The sequence below is a fragment of the Stegodyphus dumicola genome, chromosome 9 (assembly GCF_044657685.1).
Source record: "Stegodyphus dumicola isolate Sdum_Otavi_A_Nest chromosome 9, ASM4465768v1".
Classification (NCBI taxonomy): Eukaryota; Metazoa; Arthropoda; class Arachnida; order Araneae; family Eresidae; genus Stegodyphus; species Stegodyphus dumicola.
In genome coordinates, this window is record NC_140776.1 from 4,268,333 (window position 1) to 4,295,908 (window position 27,576).

General features: G+C 30.9%; 1 protein-coding gene across 1 annotated transcript; it reads left to right on the top strand.

Annotated features, from left to right (window-relative positions):
• Positions 1–597: 597 nt before the first annotated feature.
• On the top strand, positions 598–17,500 carry LOC118192856 (uncharacterized). Its single transcript, XM_035363878.2, has 3 exons — positions 598–699; positions 8,389–8,513; positions 15,175–17,500. Exons 2-3 carry the CDS (start codon positions 8,397–8,399, stop codon positions 17,383–17,385), a joined length of 2,328 nt encoding a protein of 775 aa, XP_035219769.1. The 5' UTR covers positions 598–699; positions 8,389–8,396; the 3' UTR covers positions 17,386–17,500.
• Positions 17,501–27,576: the final 10,076 nt, after the last annotated feature.

Below are 27,576 nucleotides of genomic sequence, written 5' to 3' on the forward strand. Positions count from 1 at the left end.
AGTTTCACATTTAAAACATTAAGCAAATGGACACGCCTTTTCTTGTCCTGTGGATAAGTCCTATACAAGTTAGAAGGAAGAAACTTAAAGTATCTAAATTTTATCGCCTAGTGAATAACATACATCTTATTAAAAACATAATTTTATTTTGATGTTAGATAACAGAACAAATCTACTAAAATTCTAAAACTCAAATTATCTTAGAATATTAAGCAAATATTTTCTCAAACATATATTTAATAAAGCTATGAACGAATAAAGCATTTTTTTATGCATGCAGCAGTAATGAAATCGCAGTAGGTTCTCAAAACGTTTTCGGTAATTTAGAAACAGTTTATTACAATGGTAGTAATACCTGGCAGGGGCCAAAAGGTCAAAGCAAGGGTAGTAATAGTGATTCAGAGGGTATGACCTTTCCTTTGATCAATCTAAGGTGATGTCCTGGGAATGCCTTATCTATTTTTGCAATTTTGGACTTCCAAAGAAGAAAGGGCTTACCTGATCATTGACAGGAACTATTTAATCAAAATACGTGAAGGTGAATGCAGACAATGGAACATCTCTTTGTACTTTTTGTAAGCACTTGGCAACGGATAAGCTTCATTTTCCTTTAAATACCATTCTTCTTGCAAAAATTCACTTATTTACCATCCAGAAGAGTTCCAGTGTGCTTAACTTTGAGAAATTTCGGTACATCTGGTATGTAATTCAACCTTTCCTATTTCATGCCGAAATTTATTCTTTGTAATTTTCATATAGTTGAAAGAGTGCTTTAAAATTTTTAAGTTTTATGTGTTGGATAAAACATACAGAACTATGAAAAATTACTTTTTTTGGAATTACAGCTAATGTGTTATTTAATTTAATTCACCTGATGGTTGATTTATTTAATTTAATTAGATATTTCTTGAGCTTAAATAGTTATTAATTACGTAGAATTAATTCTTCCCGTACTTGCATAAATTCCTAACCTAACTATTATTAGTTATACATGCAATTTTGTCGTAGCTTTAATATTAATAACAGTATTTAGGTATTTCTGAATTTTCGTTAAAGTTTCAGGTGTAGAAATCTCAGCTAGGCTTCCCAGGATCGGCAGGACAGCGGCAGATTTTCTTGTATCAGATACAACTACAAATTATGTTTGGTCAAATAAGTTAAATCGCTTTCGATTGAACTTGTAATAGATACTGTTAAATTAAGGCTACAACAGCTCCTTGACTTAAACCTTTCATTTATGAAATATGGCGATTAAAATTTATCTCCTATTTTTAAATACAAAGCTAAAGTTAATTTATTTAATGTTTAATTGTTTTCGTGGTCAGAAATTTTTATAGCATTTTCAAGCATCTTTAAATCCTGTTCAATGGGAGTTAACAGCCAAATCAAATAAAGTACCATGTTTATTCGCCTAACAGTCGTACCCCCGTTTTGAAGCAGAAAAAATCATCGAAAGCGTTCGAAATTGTGTAGCAGATTTCCCCGCGTAACAGTAGTACTTAGAATTTCGCAATGAAAAATTAGCAAAAAAAAAATAAATAAATAAATAAATAAATAAATAAATAAATAAAAATAAAAAGCAACTATTATTCTAGTAAACACGGGGTAATAAAGGTTGTTTATTCAGCCATCTCTTAAACCAATAATTGCGATGTATCTTTGGGCATGGTGTAATTTTTTAAGGAAGGTGTAAAATTTTCAGACACACTAACCATCTTCATAATGCTAATTGGTTTAGTATATTTGACCAATAGTTGCGATGTAGCTTTGTTCACGCTGTAATTTTTTAAGGAAGGTGTAAAATTTTCATAACTAACCATTTTCATTATGCTAATGGTTTAATATATTTGAAACGGTTAATGTATTTCAATTGGTATCTACACGAACACTTAATATGTACTGTTGTGAGTCATTCACGCTTTTGGTAGGTTATGCTCTAATATTATAATGTGTAGCATATTCTAAATAAATAAATAACACTTATTTAGAGGTCCGTCTTGAAATCATTGTGATTTGCCTAAAAATTAAAAGCGAAATTTAAGATAAAAATATTTTTTTTTAAACTTTCGAACTTAATTTAGTATTTCTGAAGATAAAATATTTAAATAAAAAATATTTAATGTAATTTAAGCTAAGAATTAGGAATACAGAGGAAGGAAATCGGATGTTTGAAGCTTAGTTTCATCAGTCAGATAAGAGAGATTTCTTTCAGGAACACTTTTACGATATGCTGTATACGAAATTGTGTATGTAATTGGCATACGTTGAACGTATTTTTGGAAGTATATATATTTAGAATTCAGACTATTTATAATAGTTTATTTCAAATCTAATTTTTAAGTATCAATAACTTTTTTATATTTTTTATTCAAATTTAATAATAAGTGTTATTTTATTAACTTTAAACTGGTTTAAAGTTAATTCAGAAGTCAAACAACAAAAATCAGCGTTAATTTTCAAAATTTTCACAGGACTAGTTTCGATGGTTTTATCGAACCACCATCCTCAGCTGCAAAACCGAAAATGAGTTTGTTTATGTCGCAAATGAGTCTGGTTTAAAGTTTTTAAACAAAATTTATTAATACTGTAAAATTAAACCCATATATTGGACACAAAATGATTTATATTATTAATTATAGTGAAACATTTTAGAATCGGGAGCCACATTAATAACACTAATATTAGCCAGTCTTCTAATCTTAATCGACTGAACAAAACATCAAATGAACATGAAGAAGATTAAAAGCAAAAATTTTTTCTCTGCACGAATTCTAAAGTTTCTATAAATATTTTTTGAAAGAGTTTTGGAAGATCGCTGATTTTTTCGTAAATATTTTATGATACACCATGTTAAAGCAGCAAATTAAACATCAGTAAATTAATTGTAGATCACTGCGGTAACCTGATACCAAAGGAGTTTCATACATTATCAGTTGGCAAGCATTATCCAGCTGGCAAGCATTATCGCCAAAAAACCGTCGCCAAACCAGCGGTAATGTAAATATTTCCATATGAGAACTATTCACACTGTATAGAGAAATGTGTTTTGTCTTTGCGTATTTCAAGAAAAAGATGGAATAAGTTTTAGTTGCAGCTATTTTACGATTGTAAAAGACTCATAAATATTCCCCAATATTTATATATACAATATTCTTCAAATTTGCAAGATTTAAGAACTCATTGCTCTCATTACTGTTATGGTTTCCAGCCAGGGAGTTAAAGGAATATTTTAATATAAGACTTAAATTTCAGATATACAGAATCGAAAATGGTAACTAACTAAAATCATGTTATATATTTTTTTTTTCTTTTGCATAGTGCTATTTTTACATTTCTTTTGCTATATATGTATATTACGTTTCTGAATAATTAAAATGATTCGGAAATAAATTCACTCCCCTCCCATGTGAAATGATTGAAAACCCTTTTCATTTGTATTCCCCTATGATTTAACTGCGATCTTAACTCTGGGCCTTTATTAACCCATCATATCTTTGTTATTTATTCCGCAGGATATTTTCCATAAAAGCGTTTTTGTATTTTTAAAAACTTATAATTTTAAGAGAGAGCATATAATCACAGTTTTATAATATATACAAAATAATCTATTTTTTATACGTAGTAACATACCGTCTGTATTAAAATTTAACTCATTGATTCAAAACTATTTTCTTACTTCTTAACATCAATGACTTTTTACGTGCGGGTTAATACTTTAAGTGATAAAATCGTCCATTTTGATGTATTCCATGATTTTATCTGCTGTACTATTTGATTATCTGTTTTTCTGTTACTATCCGATTTCTAAAATGTACTAAGTTTATTCATTTTTATTAATGTATAAGTTTAAATTCCTTAAAAATTCAACTGAACATAGTAAGATAATATGTTCATTAATTTTACTTCATCAAATATTCAAATTTTCTGCTTATGCAACTATAAACTTATGCTTCGCAAATTAAGACATTTATTACACTTAAGATTGTTAACTTGAGGTTTAGTTTTTCTGCATCGAGAAACCCAGGAATTGTATTCTTCGTTAAATTAATTCAGATTTGATTGAAAATTATACAACCCAACAGCAGCCCAGAGATGAAATCTCTCAGCTAGTTCAAACGAAGTTAAAATTTTGGTTCAACCCAGGTGAGATGTGCAACATGAAAACGAGCTAGCTTTCCTTTAACTCCACGAAGGTATTTCGTAGGCATATAAGCAATCCAGTCTCATCTATGTAATTCCAAAATGAATCAAATCGGAAATTTATCTTAGAATGACTTTTTTTACTTCTTGCTTTAGATGTTTAAGTAGAAAAGGAGATGAGTTATAACTTCTGTGTAGTGAATTACTTAAAACTTGCCCTAAACGCTTAACTGCTAACCACAGATTTTGCATTAAAGCTTAGCGAGTTATCGCCCTTTGGTATTGCGTAACCGTCAACACAAGATGAGATTGAAATGTAAAACTTAGCATAAATTTTATTAGCAATAAATTATGGACCTCGCAAAACTAAAATTGAGAGCTTCTCGTTAAACAACAAATGCTGCTTGACGTTTCGCTAAAATGAGATTATAATAGCATCCCAACTCGAATTTGCAAGCACAGGTTCCGCTAAAACTTTTGGTAAATTTTTCACAGTTTTCCAAACGGCATCCGCAAACAATCGTCAAGAATCATACTGAAAATTACAAAAGCACAAAGTTGTCATTCAATTTGCGTAAACCTCTGAGCGAGTAATGGGACTAGCCAAGGAACGTGGAATAGAAGTTAACTTAAAACTAGATGTTAAAAAAGAAAATCATAATTGTCATCAGAAAGTCTTATCCCCTGTCATCATCAGATCTTACATTTGTAGAATAAAAAAGTAAAGAGTTAATTTAAAAAAAAAAATCAAATAAAAGGAAATAATTCAAACACAGAAAATACTGAAAGGATGTTTTCAAAGGCAGTCTATATTTAATTTCACATTTGATTTAAGAATATAATAATTTCTATTCTTTTGGTCACATAAATACCAAACAACATAATTCTCTGTTTTTTTTTTATGTTTTTTGTTCCATTTCTACAATGATTATTTTTTTGCCTGCAATGTTCAGTTCTCACACCCCCGTATATTTAATTCTCTGTATATTTCATGGCTAATTTCTACAACCTGGGAAATAATTATCAAAGTTGCAGGTATTTTTGTGTAGCTCTGTGTATTTGTGTTACAAATCGCTATAGTTAGGATCACACTTTAATCAAACTTTAAAGACATGATAGAAATGTTATTTGCCAGAGAAGCAAAAACTATTTATTCAAGTAGTCATTATATACTTGTTTGCTACAGTTTTTAATGATGTTTGCTAAAATAAGTTTATCTTAGTTTAATTATTAAGATCAAATAAGTTTATCTTATTTTAGAATGCACCATTAAACGATACATAGTCTGAAGTGCTGCGTTTCACCGGTGACGATATTTCCTAAATAGGAAATGACACTTTAATATTGTGAAAAGACGCATTTAATTTATTCCCTCTTAACTTATTTTGGACTATACGGAAGTTTATACGTGTAGTTCTCTTTTATGCTCTGCATAAATTCAGTGAACTTATGTGGTCTGTGCACCTTTTAGTTTTTTAAATTATTTAAATGCTGGGAACTACGCTACGTTATTTAATTCGCTGGAAATCTTAGCAGTAAATACTGATGATTTTTACAGAAACGAATTTTTGTCTTTTTCCTTTTTTACGATTTCTGCAGGATCTATGCAGTAAAAAAATACTGATTTTGTATTAGTGGAACCTAAAATATCTTTTTTAAAGAAGCATTTTGAAATGTTGGCAATTGCATTTCATTTCTGAATTCAAGAGACTGAATTCTTAAAAATGAAGAAAAAAGAATGTTTCACTTTTAATAATAGTATGACATTTCATGTAGTATTTAATAACAATATAAAGGGCAATAAATATTGCATAATCTGAAAAAGAGATTGTATTTATTACACGTAATATAAACTCAACAGCCTGCGTGCACGTTTTCTTACTTTAGAGAATTCCTAAATGATAATCCATATTAAAAGCAAAGGTAGAATTTTCCTCTTCAGTAATTTTGAAGTAAAAAATTATAAAGAAATTTTTAAAAAAATGCCATTGAATAAAATATGCAAGTTTTCTTTACCCGAAGAGTTTTCCATACTTAAAAGTTTGCAATTCAAAGAGTTTATAATGAGCAAGTTAAAAATGAATTTGATTCAGAGCTTTAATTCTCAGGTTGTAAGAAACAGAAAAAAAGAGTTATTTTTCTTTAAAAAATTTGCTTCTATATTTCCATTTGTATTAATCAAGAAATGATTCGAATGCTAAATGTTACGTATATTTCGCATTAATCTTATATTATACATACTCTTATGTTTTTCTCATTCTGATGTCTGACTTTTCTTATTTCTTCATCTCTGATATTAAATTCAAATTTAAATTTCAATACTTACAATCGTACTTAAGTTTATGAGTATACTGAGTTTATATTGGTATTTAAAGAATTCCTTTCACTATGTGCCTATTATTTAGTTTTGGGCGCCCATTTCTTTTTTTGATTTCAAAGAAACATCAATTACAAAAATGTATGCTTTTGAATATAGAATAGTCTTAGAATTCGTAGAATAGTCTTAAAATTTTGATTTGCCATCACTCAGCGTAGTTAAGAATTTTGGCAGGCTTATCATCTGTATCCACTTGTGCATTAAAATGTTAAGACATTTTAATTTTAAAAAACCTAAGGATAATGTTTCAAGATGCTTGAAACAAATTACTTAGATGTTAACGCATCATATGGAATAGTTGTTTTGCAACCTAGTATAGCTAAATATTTAAGTCACATGGAATAACTGAGTACAAAATTTAAAAAATACCATTTTCTTTATTAATTATTCTCTCAGGCACTTTATCTATTCAAGTTTGTTATGAATTCGGTAAAACATGTACTTTATGAGTAACATCGAATTCCATGCTTCTTTAGAATTCGTTCAGTAAATTTAAGAAGAAATATAAAAATAAAATGCTTTTCCTAGTTCCTTATTCTTATTCTAAATTAAGAATTACCGTAATTATCAATTTTAAAACCGTACATTTTCGAAAACATTTCTGAGTTTTAATATCTAAATACAAAATGTGATGTATCAAGAAAGGTAGCAAAAGGCATACTTTTAACATGTCAATATTTTTCTTATAATGGCCTGAACCTTACACATAATTTAATGTGTTTAGAATGGAACTACCTTTTCTTTATTCTTCGTAACTTTCGAAAATAATTTTGGAGTCTTATTCACTTATTCATAATGCTCAATATTCAAATTAAAAATTTTCAGCCTCCATTAATGCAGTTACACATGGCTATATATTTCGTTTCAAACTCCTTTCTGTGAAAACAAATTCAAATAAAAATAATGAAATTTTATCAAGCAAATTTCCTGAACTATTTATATGTTTTAATTATTTATCATTACTTTTTAAAGTTATGTATAAACGCTTCATTTGACTTTGCGGTTAAATCTTAAAATATTCTTCTAGTTAATAATGCAGATAATGAGTTTTATAAAACAAAATTCTTTCTCGGTAATTAATAGGGTAATGTGCTGATGTAAAATGAACTCGCCTAACTGTATGAAAGAAATCTACTTCTTTTATCCAAGACATGTCAGAATTTTTTGAATTTTTATAAACTCAGCCTGTAAAGCTAGCTTTCACGTCTGCTAGTTTTCATTCTAATAATAATTCGTCATAAAAATGATTATGTCACATTAATGGCTTTCCGAATTCTGACTAAATTTAAGTGATTATTAAAATTAATAAAAAGAGAACCATTTTTATAAGCTTTCAATGAAATGATTTTATTTATTTCTTAACTTTTTGTTTTTTTGTTTTAAAACGAAATAATTATTTTCCGAGTCAAAAACTTCAAACTTAATAGTATGCAGAGGAATACAAACTGGATAAACAGTTAATTTAAATTTCATTAACTTTCATTCTTCATCATTCCTAATAATAAGTAATTCAGTCAAGATAATATACTATTAATTACTATTTGAAATAATAACAATAAATTAAATATTTAAATAATAATAATGATAATTATTATTTCAAATATTTGAAAAAAATAAGGAGATCTAACATGTCTCATACGGTGAAATCTGAAACAAAATCTTAAAACGTTTTCTGAAAGTTTTAAACTCTTAGCCAAAGGATTAAGTTATTAAACAGTTCCGTTTATTTATGAATTTTATATTATTTATGAAATGGATTGAAAAAGGAAAGACATGAAGCAAAATTAATATTAAGCGTTTTTTACTTACAGATGTAATTATTAAGATCTTTAGGGGTTTGAGCTTACTTTTTATTTTATTTTTTATTACAGCTGCAATTATGAAGATCTCCAAGTGTTTTGCCATATTTCTGATAACTCTGACTGCCATTCATGCATTCATTTGCCCCAGTGACAACAGTACTTCCTACCACGCTGATGTTTCTACCGGTTGCCGGGTGAGTAATTGGATTTATGTACAATATTATTGGTTCTTCATATATCAAGCATAGAAAAATATTACTTATATGCTAAACTGAAACTTTCTTTTACATTTGAAAGACAACGCTCGTAAACGTTGGCTCGAAAAAATGCGGTTATTAGAAAATCAATATAAAAAAAATCTGATGTGTACACCAGAAACGATTATAATGATTTGATCGCATTTAAATGATTAAATCGTTATAATTGTAATTAAATTATTATGTTTGTAATGTTGGAGTTATACAACGTGTATATTATAATCTAAAACACTAAGATAAAAAATCTGATGTGTACACCACATGACTTCCTCGTATGGAATATTAAATTAATATGCATTTTTCTTGCATTTTATTGGATTGAATTAAATCTGCTTCGCCGATAGCGCATAAAACACAATAAAATAAATTTATTCTTTAAAACTCACTATTTGTTTACCCTAGCGACACTCTGGCGCTAGGTTCACTTAACAGTATTATATTTCGTTCATATTATAACTCAGAATGCACAAAATGTATATCATTTAAAGAATTATCTAATCGTTGCTATATGTTCTGTTCAAATACTATATAAAGCTAGAACGATGTATAAAAGAGATTAAGCAAACAAAACAAAAAAGAAACAGCTTTCCACAGACGATTGAGTATTTCTCATTCGATTAATTCAGTTCTCAATTCCCGACAAGGCAAAAATACATAAAAACTCAAAATGTCTGTATTAAAATTACAAAGTAAATCTTAAACACTTATTTCCTCGAAAAAATTCCAGAAAGGATTAAGCATGATTTAATTCGCAATAATAAATAAAGGCGTTATCTTTGTTGTTGCGAAGTTAAGTTTCTCTAGATTAGCAACAAATCCACTATCTTGTTGTTTCAAATGTAAGCAAGCAACGGCCGCCATCAAAAAAATTATTAGGCTTTGCGGCACTTAAACAAATTTTAAATTGTTGATAACTCTAAAAATATTGCATAGAGATTTACTAAAGTCATAAAAACCTTAACCGGAAGATAAGAACAACATAATCATTTTTAAAGCAAAAAATGTACAATTTACAAACATATAAGAGTAAAGAAACTGAGATCACTGAGCCGGGTAACAGAGTGGATATATCTATAAATATATTTACATACGTTTGGTGCGGCCGATTGCAACCAAAATACGAGGTGCACATGTACATGTTATAGCAGTTCTATATACAAAATTTCAACGTTCTGAGACTATTCGTTTTTGAGTTATGCGAGATACGTACGTACGTACATACGTTCGTACAGACGCCACGAAAATTTCTCTTCAGAATTCATTTTAAAGCAGTTTTATAATATTTTTGGAGGAAAAGAGTCTTTTATTCTGTCCTTACTTACAGATATCACGCAAAAACATCGTTAAATTGCATTCGAAAGCGGTCAAAATGGATATTTTCGTTGAAATATGCTGACTGAAGCTTTTCGCAATTACAACACTTTCTTTTTACTTCGTACAAGGAAGTAAAAAAAAGAATATCTAAAGGGGTTCAGATTTTAACGTCGCCCCAGAGGATTTGTTAATGTATTTTATGTTCTCGCTGAGCATCGAAGACTACCAATTTGCTCTTTGGTTCTCTCCTATTAACTTTTTTTTCTTTTTAACTTTTATTATTATGTATCGTTTTCTACGCACTTATACCGCATAAATTTCAAGAGCAAAATATGCAAAAACAGCAGAACTTTAGAAATCCCGGAAGAGCGTTAAGGGTTGCGGAATATTTTTTATATCACCTTTATTATTTATTTGGAAACTAGCAGCCAGCTAACTAAAAGAGTATTACTGATATTTCTTATATATCATGATTTAATTACTTTTATTTAAATCAAATGGATTAAAAAATAGGAAAAAACTAAGAAATCCATTTCTCGCTTTTCAATCACTTGGTTTGCTGCTCAGGAATCGAGAGTTTAAGTTTGTATTATCTTTATTGAATAGCAGCACGCTGGTGCGGGGAGATAATAAGTATCCTATTGGAAGAAGTGAGAACACATTGCTTTCAAGTAACCGAATTTTGTATTAAAATTTAAAGATAAATATCTTACACTTTGTCGAATGTCAACAGTCTGGCGCACAGGAGATAAAAAAAATTATTTCGAACAGTGGGAACACTTTTCGCTTTTAAGTAGCTGAGTTTGTTAAAAAAATGAAGTTAAATTTGTACAAAATATGAAATAAATCAAAACTAGTTTCGAAATTCAAAATTCGGGCTTCGAGGGGCCATGTTCGCGTGCAAGATGACTAAAAATTCGGTGGCTCTTGGTGCTGTCTTTTTTCTACAATGTTAGGATTATACAGATTCGTCATTATTTAATTTCCTTTTTAATGCATCGCGATAACAATTAGTGGCAATAGTCTGTAAAATGGTCTGAGCACGAATGTGATACGGGCAAAAACGTGAGGGTTGAGATTAATAGAAGTTCTGCTGCTAATAACATTTTCAAATTGTTACGAAAGTAAATAGATTACACTACTCCAAACTCTATCGAGACTCTCCCAATTTGAACATTTGCATTGCAGTTATATGGTCTGCTAGTTAGTAAAAACTATAAATACTATTGTTTAAGGATATGATATTTTAAATTTCAAAATTCCAGTACCAGCGATTTCAATTAAACATTGCCAAACATTAGACAGAGTTTCGCCATCTCCCTGAAAAAAAAAAAAAAAAAAAAAAAAAAAAAAACCATAACCTAAAAATTCATAATTTTATTCTTTAGCATTAATTCAATTGCATCTTAGTTTTCTGGTAAACATTCTGATGTTAAAACTGGAAAACATTATCTCTCCCAGAAGAGTAATTTATGTTGAGATGCCTCCATGGTCATCTTGATAGAATCATGTGCCCCGAGCTCTATAGTTTTATGAAGCACTTTCTTCATAGTTACTCTTTGTTTATACAATTTATATCAGTCGTGGCTCCAAAACTCAATTAGCTCAATAATTATACAGTTATCCTTATCGAAATTGCGAATACAAATAATGTTCAAAGTCAAATGTAGAATTACTTATGTACTGCTGAAGACTGGTTTACTAACAGGAAAAGATCCATAAATATTTGCAAATAAACTGTAATAATTTTCAGAAAAGATGAAACGAAGAAAGCTCAGACTACGGGGTGCTGTTTAGGAAGAAGATGAATGTAAAAAAAAAATAACATACCTTGACATAACTCTAGATAGCAAGTAAGCTCAGGTCATGTTTTAAAAAACTTATTTAAAACTTAAATTTTAACTGTTGCAAACTTAAGGTAGTTATTAGCCAGGAAAATCAAAATTTCCTTTAAAATGTTACTCTAATAGAAAATAACTATTAGATTCTCATAACTATATGCAGCATATCTATAAAAATATGTGGCAGGAATGAGTTTTCGGATTGTCTTTATATATTAGATAATTCAAAATATAGCCCTTTGAGGAATAACAAATATCTTACAAATAATGTAATTCTCCCAAACTTCAAAATATGCACCATCGAAATCTTATAAAAAGTGTAGGAGTTAAAAAAATTCCACTAAAACGTTGATAGGCATGAAAATTCTCTTATCAGAATATAAAGTCCATTCTTTTTAGAGAAGTACCATAGAATACCAATATTTTATTACTGAAAACAAATTTAATATTCCTCAAATGTATATTTAACACTAAATTAACTATTTTTTTTCGATTTAAATTACAGTTCTGCACGTGCAGATGTGACACACCGAAGATAGTATTTCCTCTCCCCGCTCCCACATGTCAAGGCCGCAACACTTTATGCAAAACTTAAATACAGAATTACTTCTAATTTTAGATACAGCATGATTTTAAAATTAGGAAAAAAGTAAAGAAGCCATTCTCGATTTAAGACAAACCGAGTTTAACACTAAAAAATTAGGAGATGCTAAAAATAGTAAACATTTTTACTTTCTTAAACAAGTAATAATGTAATTATAATAAGCTACCTAATTCATTCAAAAATAAGAGGCTGAAATAGTCGCTTTTAATTTAAAATGCGCTCTAATTTTACGTCTTAAAAATTTCAATAAAAAGGTAATTAAGAGTAATATAGTACGCGGCTACATTAAATGAAGTATAGGCAGGAAACTGGAATTCTTCGACGCTTCAAAAGATTAACAGTTAAGTCCTTGCCGAATGTGGGTATTACATCAAAACACGCTGAGTAGACGGGAAATTCGCATCTTGGAAAGTTTACTTTCTGTGAAAAAACCGGTTAGTTGTAGTTCATATTATTAAAGTAATTATAATTTAAACAAGCCTAAATATCGTTGTAATTGAAAGGCGTTAGTCAAATAAATGCTAATTGGAAGAATTTCTATTATTGCTTAATAATAAGATACTTTTGTTTTTAAATAGAGAGTAATTTTTGCTTAGGACATCATCTGACGCAATTCATTTAAATTTTTGCGGTAAGAATTGAGAAGTTTTTCAGTACCGCTCATAAAATGTCCTCTTTTTTCTTCAGTTGGTTCACTCTCCATCATAAATTCAGATAACATTTGGCTGTTGTTATAAGTTAATCCAGTTCTCCATTTGTCGTTTCAGCATCACCAGTCACTACTCATTCTTTGATTTCTCCTCCTTTTGTACCTGAAAATCCTTCATCGTTTCGCTTTGCTTTTTCAGTTTGTGCGATTTCCTAGGCCTCAATTTCAATTCGATGGAAATCCTTTAAAGTAGTTGTCAACTTCCGCCCAGAGCTGCTGCCAGCAAGCATTCACTGTTAATAGAGTCAATTGCGCCCAAGCAAGTTTAAAAATTTAATCATATCTATGTTGTGTCTAACCTTGAATTGCCACCAACATGCCATTAGTGTGCCGTGCTTTCCTTTATCTTGTGTTTTATTTGCAGAGATGTAAACATAATAACGTTAGATTGTTTCTGTCATTCTGTGATACAATGTTTAAACTAAGGAGTAGTGTTCGGTGGAAGGAATAGAAACTTGACATTTAGATGCAATGTTTTTATAAGTGATTCAGCACGTTGTCATGGAAAGTTATCGAGAATTAGAATTTTAAAGCTCAGTTTTTGCTGTTCTAAGTAATGTTTAACTTCTTTGATAAATTTAACTTCAAACCAGCCATTTTAGAGGGCTATCTCAACATGGCTGATAAAATACAAGAGAGTATCGAGTCTAATTGAAATTCTCGCGTTGAGAAAATTAAATAGAGATAGTTAAGATAGCTCGTATAAGCAAAATCGCAGTTTGCAAGTCCGCGTTTAAGTTTTAAATCCTGTCGTAAATTATAGCCCACCAGCGGCCGAGCGGTAAAGTCGCTGAACACTGGTAGTTCGGTCCGAGGTTCGAATCCCGCGAACAGGCTACCTGCATGGGTGTTTTCGTGGTTTTCCCCATGTGTAACGTGTATACGAGACAGTTTCCCTTAGAAAGTCCTCCACGAAGGCATCCCTTCCCTTAGGCAGATAGCCCTAGTGTGCTTTGCCATAATTAAATACACCACACACCGTAAATTATATCTGGAGAGCTGCCTTTAAAATAAACTAACATAATCTTACCTAAAATTTAGTGAAATAAAAAGTAATGTAAAATTTCAATCAGATATTTACGGGAGCATTTAGCAGTAATTAAATACTAAATGACTACTTAATTTACATTATGGTGCAACAAACAAATATAATCATAGCCAGTTATTCTACCTTTAATTTTAAGTATTAAAAGAATATATCTATTTTTGGTTCAGTTATTTAGAATATCGAAATTGAAAAATGAGAAAATAAAAATGAAAGTGAATTTTGATCGCTAAAGTCTAAAATACAACTGATCTTTGCCATTCTACAAAATTGGTAAATAATGCCTACATTTGGTCTCTTCGAAAATTTCTCATAAAAACCAATCTTTGATGTAAAAAAAAGTATTCGCAAATTTTGTTTTAAAAATTCATATCTTGTTTCTGTGAGTATGATTCTCAAATTCGTAGATTAATGTTTTTGGACTTTATGTAAATGTTGACTTTATGTAAATGTTTTGTGAAATTAAATTAAATTTCACAAAACAATCCTGTCCATTGTAGCAACATTAATTAAATAAGAACTCTTTTAAAGTTTAACAAGATTAATTTCCTTAATTTCTAGTTGAGAAAATTATCAATATAAAACAATTTTATGTATAGGAATTGACAGATTTTCAGATGTAATTTTTGTCGAAATGCTGGAATACGTATTAGTGCCCCAGTATGTCTGCTACTTTATCTAAAATTAGAATAAAATTCGAGTGAATATTTGTTTATTAAATTAGTGCCACTTTCATTAAGATTACTAACTACAAATTATGAGAACTATTTTTCAGTAGAATATTAGAAAAAACACGGAAACTATTAAAACAAGTTTTCGTATAACAAAGCGTAATCTGTGCAAATGCTTATTTAACATTTAGATTAATCTAATACACTGCTACTAACAATATCAATGAGGAACTACATTTTATAAAAGAATGGTTTATCAGTCATTAAATTAGCCTGAAATCAAAACCAAGAGCAAAGGACTTAAATAGCATTTTATAATTGAAACAAAATACACGCACAGCTTATTGTTTAAAGTATGAAATATTCTGAAAAATTTTATATTGTCTTAAATTGCTGAATTTATATTCCTTTTAGGTTTATCGTCAGTGCCAGTCTTCTGAAATTCAAATTTTAACATGTCCTGAAGGACAAGCCTTCAACTATCAGACGTCTCTTTGCCAAGACGAAACTACTTTTTCCTGCAATGAAACAGCGGAATATCATCACATATTTAAACGATCTGTCGAATTAGTCCATACCATTTCTCTTAAGGATACAAAGAATTCTTTCCTAAACTTGGGAAATTCCATTCGACCATTATTGATTCAAGCCATTAAGGATGCTGCTCCAACGGTTTATGATAAGCTACAATCCTATTATATGCCTACAGTCCAAGCCATAACAAATGACATTTTACCAATCGTTAGAGAAAAACTTATGCCTCATGCTCAGAAGGTTTTCAAATATGCTAGAAAGTTGAGCTCTAGAATGATAGAGAAGGCTTTCCGGTCTTACGAATTATCGAATTCAACTCACATTAATATTGTTTCACTTTCTGATATAGCACGTGATGTTTCTAATGATATTCAGCCTATATTGAAACTTAGCAAATACATGTCACAAAGATTGTTCCAAAACAGACGATTTAAACGTAGCATTGATGAAGAAATCCACAGCATTTCTCTTGAAGCCGCTAAGAATTCTTTTTTACATTTGTTAAAATCCGTTTGTCCGTTAGTGAAAGAAGCTATCCAGAATGCTGCTCCAACGGTTTATGATAAGATTCAGTCATATTACATGCCTGCAATTCAAGCCATAAGAGACGATGTTTTTCCAATAGTTAGAGAAAAGCTCCTACCTCATGTTCAGAAGACTTTCAACTATGCTAGAAAACTGAGCACAAGACTTTTAAAGAAAGCTTACAGGTCTTATGAATTGTCAAATTCCACACACATCAACATTGTATCATTTTCCGATGTGGTCCGTGATCTTTCTAACGACATTCAACCTGTGCTGAAACTTAGCAAATACATGTCAGAAAGATTGTTTAAGAACAGACGACCTAAACGCAGCATTGACGAAGAAGTCCATACCATTTCCCTTGAAGATGTGAACGATTCCTTCTTAAATTTGGTAAAATCTGTTCGGCCATTAATGAGACAAGCCATCAAAGATGCTGCTCCAACGGTTTATGATAAGCTTCAATCGTATTACATGCCCACAATCCGAGCCATAAAAGATGATGTTTTACCGATAGTTAAAGAAAAGCTTGTTCCCCATTTTAAGAAAACTTTCAACTACGCTAAAAAATTAAGCACCAGATTAATGGAGAAGGCTTACCGCTCTTATGAACTCTCTAACTCTACTCACATCAATATTGTATCATTTTCTGATGTAGCACGTGATGTTTCCAACGACCTTCAGCCGATACTGAAACTTAGCAAATATATGTCAGAGAGATTATTCCAGAGCAAACGATTTAAGCGCAGCGTTGATGATGAAGAAGATAGTGAAATAATTAGGGAGAAGAGACAGATTCCTGAATTTCTTTCTAGCTTAGCAGAACCCATAATGAGAAGCATTTTTGCAGGTATTAAGGAAACATTCATGGGTACCCAAAATACTCTTACAAGTAAAGTAATTCTTCCGATCTTATTCGATATGGCTGAAAATCCTGAAACTGTCTTTGATCTACGAACACTCTTTTGGTCGATAAAAGCTGCAGTTTCCCCTCTTGTTTCAGAGATTTTGACTTTGCAAGATTTTAACACGCCAGAAGGTACCGTTATTCAGATTCCACAAGCTTCATTAGATGCTGTTAGAAACAAATTAGTTAGAGAAACGAAACCAATCGTACGCAGAATTGCTGAAAGGCATCTTCAAAAGATTCTTTTGACTGCTGCAGATAACGTACCTCTCATTATGGAGACCCTCCAGCGCTTACGAGTTGCTTACGACATCAGAGATGGAGCACTTGGTGGCAGCATCTTGGATTTCATAACTAAACATGGATCACTTCTAAGAACCTCCTCTTTAACGCACGTGAGTAGTTATACTTTAGGAGAGATCAAGAAAGATTTATGGCCCATTAAGGTAAATCTTTTCAATCTGCTCTTGGACTACTACACTCGTACGCCTAATTCTTTGTTAGGAAATTTCTTTAGCAAAGGATTTAAGGCATTATCATCAACAACTGGAAGTAGTGTATCAGATGTTAAATCACATCAAACTTACAGTAGCACGCCATATACAGAAGCAACTCTTTCTGCATACAAGAAACCTATTTTTAAACGAATTAAGTTTTAAAAAGTGGTTTGTTAAATTAAATAGGAAATTTGTATTCATAATGATATTCTGTAATGTTATATGTACACATTTATGAAAATCGTAATTTATTCTTTAATAGCAATAAAATGAATACAAGTAATTATTTGGTATTGTTTATCTTTTAAAAAATGTTTTTAGTGTTTTGTTTATTTACTAGTTCTAAGCTACATAATTTTTCCCTAATTATTTTGTAATTTCAAATCTTGTTAAATAATTTAAAGACAATTTAAAGCTTCAAAATTACATTTAATTGTATGTTCTGAAAATAATATTTAATGATGGACATACAATTATTATTGCATCAGAAATAGAGAAGACTACTTTTCAAAAGTATGAATTTAGACTAATAAAGAAATAAAATTAGTTTCTTGTACTCCGAGCTATGAAAATTATTAGAGAAGATTTAATTGAATATTTCATGAGAAATTCGAATACGCAGAAAATGTGTTGCTTAAGAATATTGAATTGTTCACTTTTATGAAACTGAAGTTTATACATTGAGTTTGTATGAATGTCTACCTAGGACGAAATTAAAAACTACGCTGTGAAACATGCAGTTTTGAGGTTATTTAAAATTGTTATTATCTGCTATTTATGCTGTATTTTCTTCCTTTCATTATAATCTCTAAACTTATCTAGCTACTTAATTAAACTACATGTACGGCTGTTAATCTTTAGAAATTATGTAAGTGGTTGGTAAGTTAACGTCTTTTATACTATTTATTAGAAACACATGGTGCAACTAAAAATGTAATGTTTAGATTAAACTTTATTCCTTACAACTTGACAGCAGTTAAAATAATACAAACGCAATTATTCAGTTTCTTGTTGGCAGCTACTTTTTGGAACTCTAGAATATACTACCTGGATTACATTTTAACACATGTACACGAAGATACCGCTTGCCTATGCTAGAGAAAAAGACACTTCTTTCAGTTCGTACTGTGACACACACGATCACATCTAATCTGACGAGCAATTCTCTAGGCACCCTCAGCCATAATTCTATCGCTATTACACCAGTACTTACGTCCTTCTAACGTTAACCTCTTTAATTTGTCATAAAATTTGCATAAGCATTTGCTTTAGCGAGTGTCAAAAAACAAGGCGTAATGATAAGAAATCAGCATAAAGATTGTTCTTAATAAAACTTAATCTCCCTTCAAGAATAACCGGAAATTTTAACTGAGAAATATTTGTTTAGTGAAGTGTTTAAAAGTTAACGTAAAAACTACTATAAGGTATTTTCTCTATCATTTCCGCATGCCTTCGTGGAGTAATTTGGAAGCATATTCGACACATATTTGAGATTCCAGACTTGGAGTCCCGACAAGGGCATTGGCGGGTTTCACATCTCGCGCTGAAGAAACGGTGTAGCATCAGGGTGCCTGAGTCAGAGACCCTACTCCTTGTTGAACAGATAGGTAATTTCGAATGCTGTCAAAAAGTAACTAGCAAGATATAATAACTAATTTCTTATATATTAATTTTAAAATTATAAGAATGGACAGAAGAGGAAATAAGTAAGAATTTTTAAAAGCTAAAGTGTACGCCAAGTTTCAAGACCTAAGAATGCCATCTGGGGAAAACTGAAAAAAGGAGGATCCTGTTTGACACACAAACGGTCAAAAACTATTTACTCCAAAGTACTTTCAAGTAAACCTATGAGATGTATTTCTAATCTGAATGGACTATTTTTAAGTTCTAACTCATAATATAATCACTCAGAGAAATGAGTATCAAATTTAACAAAAATGTGAAAATTAAAGTTTACAGTAAAATTTGTATTTATTCCAGACTGAAAAATTTATAGCAATCTTTGTAAAAACTTTACGTTCAATATCGAGTTTCCATAGCTACACATAAATGGCTATCTCTCAAATTTTAAGCTTGAGTACACTGTTTTAAAATTTAATTTGCTATCAGTTTTAATGAAACGCCCAAATATAGTTAAATAGTTTCTAAGCCTATCTAAACATATTAATTTACAAACAACAAATCCTTTTTATTATTTTTGAAAAATTAAAATATCATGTCAAGCAAGCAAATCTAAACATTTGGATATACGCAAATTCAAATAATTGCACAGCTGAACTGATGCCCATAATGTCGAGACGACAACATATTTAATAAATTTTACAGATACGTTTGGTATTCTGTATGTACATTGTTTTCATATTCTAAGACACTGATAATTTCCATATGAATTTTACCATTTCTAATGTAACAAATCTATTTCTTTTGAAGACCAGTCATGAAAAATCTTCGAGAAGATTTTGGTTATTGATTTGGGCTAGAGTACAGTACAACATAGCAAGTTCTCTAAGTAAGAGGAAGGCTGCTATCAGGAAGTTTTTTTCTAAACGAAATTATCTCATATCCCTTTTACATCCAATTAATGCTACGAAACCCCATACAGTGAGCCCGCGGGATTTAAAACTACCAAAACTACTAAAAAAGTAAAAGAAAAGAAAGAATCAAAAGTAAGTTCCTTTGTGAGTGAGGAAAGCAGTGAAGGGGGAATTTAGCAAAAGAAAGAAAATAAGCTTCCCTTTATTGCTTTTTTTCCATTTATTGCATTTATCTATTCCATTTTCAGTAAAGGCTGTAGAGTATCATATTTATTGCCCATTTAATTTTGCCAGTGTGAGTACTATTTTCAATTTATTAATTTAAATTTAAATAAAATCATTTGAGACTGTAGATAATGACATAAGTAATCTGAAAGCTAATCTATATGCCAAGCTAGAATTAATATAATTTTACTAAGGAAGCTTCATGGGTTTTGTAAATACATACCATTTTATTTACGTGAACAATTAACAGAATGCTTAATTTATTTTATGAAAACTGGATTATTTGCAATATATAAAATAAAGATTTATAGTATAGTATACTCATTATAATAATTTGCTTTATTTATTTCTGTACCCATACATCTTTCATGAAATTCACTGATATAATACTAGGATCTCCAAAGAGCACGAAAGGTTCAGGACAAATGAAGAATTATCAATAACTTTATGAGGAATTTCTGCCTTCTCCATTGCGCAGTCACCTGTTGTAAGAGGCAATACGTCTGGCAAGCAATTGAAAAATCTCGGGTTTGAACTCCCAGGGAGAATGAAGCTGATTTTTATGTTTCATGGGTTCCAAAAATTATTAATAGCTCTACATAGGTGCTCGATGTAAAATGTAGTGGCTGATATTTCGTCACTACCTCTCTCACTGAGTAATCTCGTGATGTAAATGGTAGCACGTTCAGCTGACAATCGGATGATCCAGAGTTCGAAACCCAGCATAGCTATTTTTTATCTTTCTTTTCTTCTAATAGTTTTTAAGGGCTCTATAACTCTAATATCGGAACACTCGTTCTCAGATTAGGATATTCTAGATTAATTTTCTCAAGACCCAAATTCTTTGCATTTGCGTCTGAGTGCGCAACTTCTCTACATCGACCGCTATTGCAGTTATATGTCCTCTTCCATAAAGAGGGAAAATATAATAGCATTTAACCATCTGGGAGAATTTAAAACTAAAATTATCATGTATTAATTATTTAACCCCGATTGAAACTGGCACTCTTTTTTTTCATATGGATAGTTCACAGCTGAAGCATATATTTGCAAATATCACTTGACCTGAGAATGTAAGAAAGCTTGAGAAATAAAATGAAAAAAAAAAAAAAACAGTTAAGCTACAGTTATAGCTCTTTTAGAATTTTATATTTAAAGTATATTGCATAAGAATCGGACAAAGAGGTAGTTTTGATTCTATTAATTCGAGTTCTTTGATTATCATTATAAGCAACGTTTTATAAAAAACAACGGCAATTTTGCAAGAATAGGTAAGGATACATATAATGATTAACAAATCAATTTCATGACATGTCAGAAGATCTGATTAGATATCACTTTTAAAATATATGACATGTCTCATCTTTGCAGAGTTCAATTAACTGTGGAGTAAAACTGAAATTTTCTCCACTCGTGTAAAGAAATCCAGAATGCATAATGAAATATATCTCTTACTTGTAATGTTCAACTGGAACAACTATTTTTCATCACGTCTCGAACTAGTAGCTATGAAGTAATTGTTAATTAATGCCAATGAAATCATCAAAATTATTATTCATCAAAATACTTTGGTCATGTTTTTTTATAGTGGACATGTTGATATTTAGTCAATTCCGAATCTGAAGATTAGAACTAATGCAGTTTTCCCCGTTTCAATCTAATATTCAATATCAAATATTAAACAAGTAATGAGTGTGTAAAACATTCAGAATTTTATTCTTTTTTGGGGAAAAGGTTATGAAAATTACTTTTGCTGGCCTTTCAAAAGAGAATATTCTTTTAATGCAATATTGTTTAAAACTAATTATAGTAATTAATAATATCGCATCATATTATTTTGTATATTACAAAAATTTTCAGTAGCTTGAATGTTATATTGAAATTTCTGATTTATTGATAAGAGAAATAAAATATGTATGTTGCAGTTAGACTTTTTCCTTATAAAACAATAAATGGCAAACAGTTTTCTAAAGAAAGATATATGTATGACAGGTTCGCCTGTTGGCCACTATTCAATTAGGTTACGTTATTTGAATTACGACAAAAGCACGCAAGGTGTATCTGAGGAAACGATTTCCTTCGTAGAAGACTTATTAAGGGAAATTGGATTACATTCAAGTAACACTCGGATCAAATTACCTCTGTTCAACGACGTTACTATTTAGCCACTGAATGGTGATGTTAAATTTAATTGTATAGTTCTTACCTGTTACAATTATGCTCTTGTTTTCAAAATAGTATTGCCAATAAAAGTTTATGAAAATATAACGCTCTATTTTGATCCTTTTATTTACTGACATAAAAAATAACCTAATAGCTATATTTTTTATGTTTAGAAAATTTTTTTCACACTCGAAATGAGCCATGTCCAGAATATGTTTTCTCGCTGAAAGTATCAAATCGATGAATGTCAAGTATTACAGAAAACGTTTTGTTGCGTGTTAGTATAATTTCGCATAACAGAAGAATCCTTGATATTAAATACAGGTAATCTGGTTTTATATAGTTTTAAGTTTCTTAAATGCATTTAGTGTAAACAAAAGTATTCAAAGAGGGCATAAAATACAATTTTTTAGAAATCTAATTTTAATGCGTGCAAAACTGAAGTTACTTTTAGTCCTTATAACTAGGCATAAAATTGAAATTAATTTTATATCGTTATTTTTAGAAAATAAAACTAATCAATATGCCTCTAGCAATTTGCCTCTATTTGGAAGAAGGTAGAATATATATATCCTGGAAAAGGACAGAAAATACTTATATCCTGCCTTTAATGACGTATTATTATAAAGCTCTCATCACTGCCCCACAATCGGTGGTTAATAAGCTTTAAGTGATGCAAAATCAAGCTCTTCGCTTGATTGCAAGAGCTGTGAAGTCCACACCTATCGATGCGATTTTATTGTTGACAGGAAATAAACCCTTCCAATATATTATGAAAATGAGGTCTTTGTTCTCTATGAAAATCTGCTGCGTACGAAGGATCCCTACTGGAGGGACAACATAGTGAAGCCTAGGAAATTAAAAACCCAATATGGACTTATTCAAAACGTCTTGGACATGAAGAAGTAAGATCTTGTAATTCCAGGTAATATGCAACCTCTCTTGGCAGCCAGAAGCCCTTTCGAGGTGATATATGTCGAAGTAAGGCTAGACATAGTGGAAACAATCGATAGAAAGAGAAATGTTGCACCAAGCGTTTTAAAATGTCTCACTTTGGAGTTCATTACGACTAGATATCCACTTATTCAATTGCTGCACATCTTTCTGGTGGTTCTCAGTTTGACTATCATTTTAAAGTTGGGGCTGACGTGTTTTCGAATCTCTTCTCTGTCTACGCCCCTACAGGATACAATGGTACTCCTTTGATGGCGAAGTAGTAACCATCTGTACAGCCCTACAGAAATTATTAGCTATTCATTACAAGTTTGCAAAGGCAGTCATTTTTTCTGATTCTCAAGCAACCATTCGATCAATTAGCTCTGTTGCACACCCAATAACACCTGAAATTTTGCAATGTCAAGAATTCCTGAGAACTTTCACTTTAAAGGGGAAGAAAATCGTTCTCCAGTGGGTGCCTGGCCATTGTGGTCTTTGGGACAATGAACAAGCGGACGTATTTGTAAAAAAAGTTGTATTGGAGGATTAAACTTTTTTAAAAAGTTTATTTACGTCTCTTATTTTACGAGATCTTCATACTCGTACAGCGTTAAAAAATTGGAGAATGATAAGTCCTTCTCTTGTTCCCGATAGTGCAAAACGCAATGCATTTGCGGCTTTCTGTCTGTCTACAGGACATGATTGCTTTGTCGCCCACCTGCACCACATAGGCATTTCAAGCGATCCTATTTGTCCACTTTGTAATTCTGGAGCATAAATGGACAGGAACCACCTGCTGCAAAATATTTCCTCCTGCTGCTTTTTCGTGGTCTCATAGAAGAGTGGGGATACTGGGAGGCAAGAGCTCTACTCAGGCAGTGACTTCGGTATTTTTGTTCTTAGTTCTATCGTTTGTAATCCTTTGTTTGTAAGATTTTAGTTCTTTGTAACTTTATGCTTAGCGATTGGAAATAAAACAAAATTTCAGAAAATAAATGAAAATTTTGCTATATATATTCATTTTCCCTCCCTTACAATAAGGACCCTTTAGAGGCCAAGTAGTTAAGACGTCTGACTGTATGCCGTTTCGAATTCTAGTCCTGGCAACAAATATGCTGTATTGTTAGTTCCGTAGTTTTACCCCAATTGTGAGTTGAATACAAGCCAACTTTCCTGAAATGTCCCTCCATAATAATGTACCATACATTGAGCACTTAAGCCGTATATGATTTCCATTTTTCCAGTAAGCAAGAAAAACCACTCTTGCAACAGGTTAAAGTTTTAAAGTTGCCAAATTTAGCACCTTGTATTTTATTACAGTATTATTTTACTTAGAAATGGATTGCTAATTATTTTGAGTGAGACACACATTTATCAAATGTTATTCAAATGTATTAATATCACAGAATATTTTTTTTCCACAACACTTAATCAAATCTCCCACCACAAGTTATTAGTTCTTTAGTAATTAAAGTATTCCCGATTTTCGCAAGAAATTAATAAAAAGATTTAATTTTTTTTTTCTCATTCTGGAATTTTGATAACTTACAGTCGCATGAGGAGATAAGATTTTCTTGTTATTTCTTCTTTTTTCTCCCCTACTTGCAATACACTACAAAACATAAATTCAGTTTGCAATTGTTGAATCGGTTTTATGATGAATTGATTTTGTTGACAGTTAGCACAATCATAACAACAAAGGTAAAACAACAAAGGAAATGATAACAACAAAGGAAAAAACGAGAGAGTGCCAAACGATTCTAATATTCGAAGCGAAAGGTACTTTACTGCAATAAGCATCTACAATTTAAAAGATTCTTAACTTTTGCCTTTAAATTTACTTTTTAATAACCATTCTAAATCAGTTAGACTAAAGTTTATGGTTTAGAAAAGAAAACTGATGCTGCCTCAACTAACTGCTCTCTAGGTTGTAGTTTTGATTTATGTTTACTAATACGTATTTTAATTTTTTAGTCTTTTCTGTCTTCTCTTATTCTCTTCGTGTTTGCCTGGCAGTATGTAAATTAGGGTGAAAGAATGTATTTAAACTGAGGTAGCGAAGAGTTTATTCAGAGTCTGGTTTCGCTATTGTGAGCGCACGTTATGATTTCTACCTGCTGTTAACCTTCAATATTGGCTTCAAATTCTTGCTGCCGGAAACGTATCCTGCCGGTGTAGGTTCTGATTCAACATGTTAGATTTCACTGAATAATGTAGCCTTGCCCTATTCTTGACCTTTAAATTTAGTGTTACATTTTTTAAGTTTTTACTCTAAGTGGTCGGTGATTGTAAGTATGTAGTCCTTGCTGTCTGTAAAATATTTTGTTCAATAAAAGGGTCTTTTATATCCTTCTCCTGTTGTGTTCATCTTCAAGTCTTCGAGAGAAGTAGCAAAGATTAACAATTAAGTAGATTTAGTTACATCGAATGATAGCGAAAAAAAACGAGATCCCACAAGTTTTTAACTGAACGATATGCATCTTACTTAGATACCAATATATAATACCCGAATTTCGACTACAGTAAATAGTAGCGCAATTTTTCACACTGGTAGTCCGGTCCGGGGCTCGAAGCCCGACTAAAACGCTGGTTGCCTGAGCTATTTCATGGTTTTCCCCGAGTAGAACATGGAAGTGATCCAACTTATCTTTCAAACTCTTCCATGAAGTTATCACTTCTCTTAGACCGATAGCCTTCGAGTGCTTTGCCTTAATAAACCAAACATAACTTTTTCTCGTTTTACATTCTTTATTCTCGCAAATATGTATATAGGGGAATTTGAAGAAGAGTGCACTTTCTTTGAATTGCAATTTGTAGCATACCTTCCTTTGAGATATAAAAGGATACATCTTTACGGGCCTGTAAAATGTAGTTTCCTTTTGCTATAGTTTTGATGAGAAAGATGCAGATGATATAATTCTGTTTCGAATATTAAATTTTCTTTACAGTGTAGAATCTATTAGATTATCTTGAAGCAGGAGATGTGAAAAATTACCATCCCTCGACGGGACTCGAAAAGCGGAACTCTTGAATACGCGCCGAGTGTGCTGGCCATTACACCACGAAGGCATGCTAAGAAGGAGGAAGAAATACCTTATAACAAAACGAGAAGAAAGTTTCCCAGAAATCGTTCCTTACAGTCAACGCTTGCTTGAATTGGAAACTCAGAAAATATAAAACAGCCATCATTTTCGAAATGGTAAATCGGCAACATTTCAGCCAGAAGATATCCCAGGGTTTGAGAGCAAGGAATGCTTTTCACGACAGAGAGGAGGAAACATATGACTTGCATGTAGCTCTTGGTATTTTATTTATCTTTCTATCACTTTTGGATAAAGGAAGAATGAGAAACAGGTTTTATTCGATACATTCTTTAAAGTGTAATTTATCAAAGAGCTGACATTTTTTCTTGAACTGTTTTCTTTGTTTGAGTAAACAATTAATGTACGAAAGCATCCTTTTCGACTTAATTTGTCTAGTGGCTGCACTGCACGGCGAATAAAACAATTTAATTTATAATGCTATTAACATTAGCTATTTAAATACCAAATCCTTAACAATATTATTTACCAGCGACGAAAACCGGAACGTGTTTATAAACACATTTTTTTGTTCAAAGCTGGGAAATATTTTTACCGAAAACAGATTTAGTACTAAATTCCTCTTTTTAATGTATACCTTGTAGCAAAAATAACAGTTCTATAGCTCCCGTTTTACTGGACCGATTTTCGAAATTTATCTTGCGTTTCCCGTGTCTCCAAAGCTCGACAAGATATAAATTAGATTTATACAATAGCATTGTTCTAACAGAAGTATTTTGATACAAAATCGGACTTTTTATGAAATAATTACTCTTTTTTCCATATTTGGATCCTACGACTCGCATTATACGAAAATGCCAAGTTCTGCAAAAGTCACACGATTAGTTTTTAAAAAATTAGCTCTCAAAATTTTGTTAATTTGTTGTTTGCTCCATGTTAATTAAAACTGGAATATATTTATTAATATCTCTTTTTTATTGAACTTATTCTTCCTTTCACATTTCGAAAGTTAGGTTCATTCCAAAAAATTATGGTTTATTTTTAAAATACTTAATTTTAAATAATTTTTATATACTTTCCAAAAAATATTTTTAATTATAATCTATAAAAGGTTTTCCGTCATCTTAAAGTAGATGTATTTCTAAGCATACCTGCAATAAATTAGTGTTTTCTATTCAAAATTTCCTAAGATATACGCGAATTTATATATTGGCGTGTTTTGAAATTTGGCATATTTGTTATAAGCGATAATAACGCGATGTGTGGTTTGCGTACTTTATTACAATTATCTAAAACTATAAATAATGACCTTAAGGAAAGGAAAATAGGTTGTCATGAGTTAAGAAGTTCGCCAAGTGAATTATTCATGGCATAAACTGAAAAAAATGTGCCAAGATAAATGTTTAAATTTCTCAATACATTTCTCAGTAAAAATTACAAAGTTTAATATCTAG

Excerpts from the sequence above, each read along its gene's own strand:
- LOC118192856 (XM_035363878.2), top strand. The coding sequence starts at position 8,397 with ATGAAGATCTCCAAGTGTTTTGCCATATTTCTGATAACTCTGACTGCC. Across the intron at positions 8,514-15,174 it reads ATGTTTCTACCGGTTGCCGG|GTTTATCGTCAGTGCCAGTC; the intron begins GTGAGTAATTGG and ends TATTCCTTTTAG.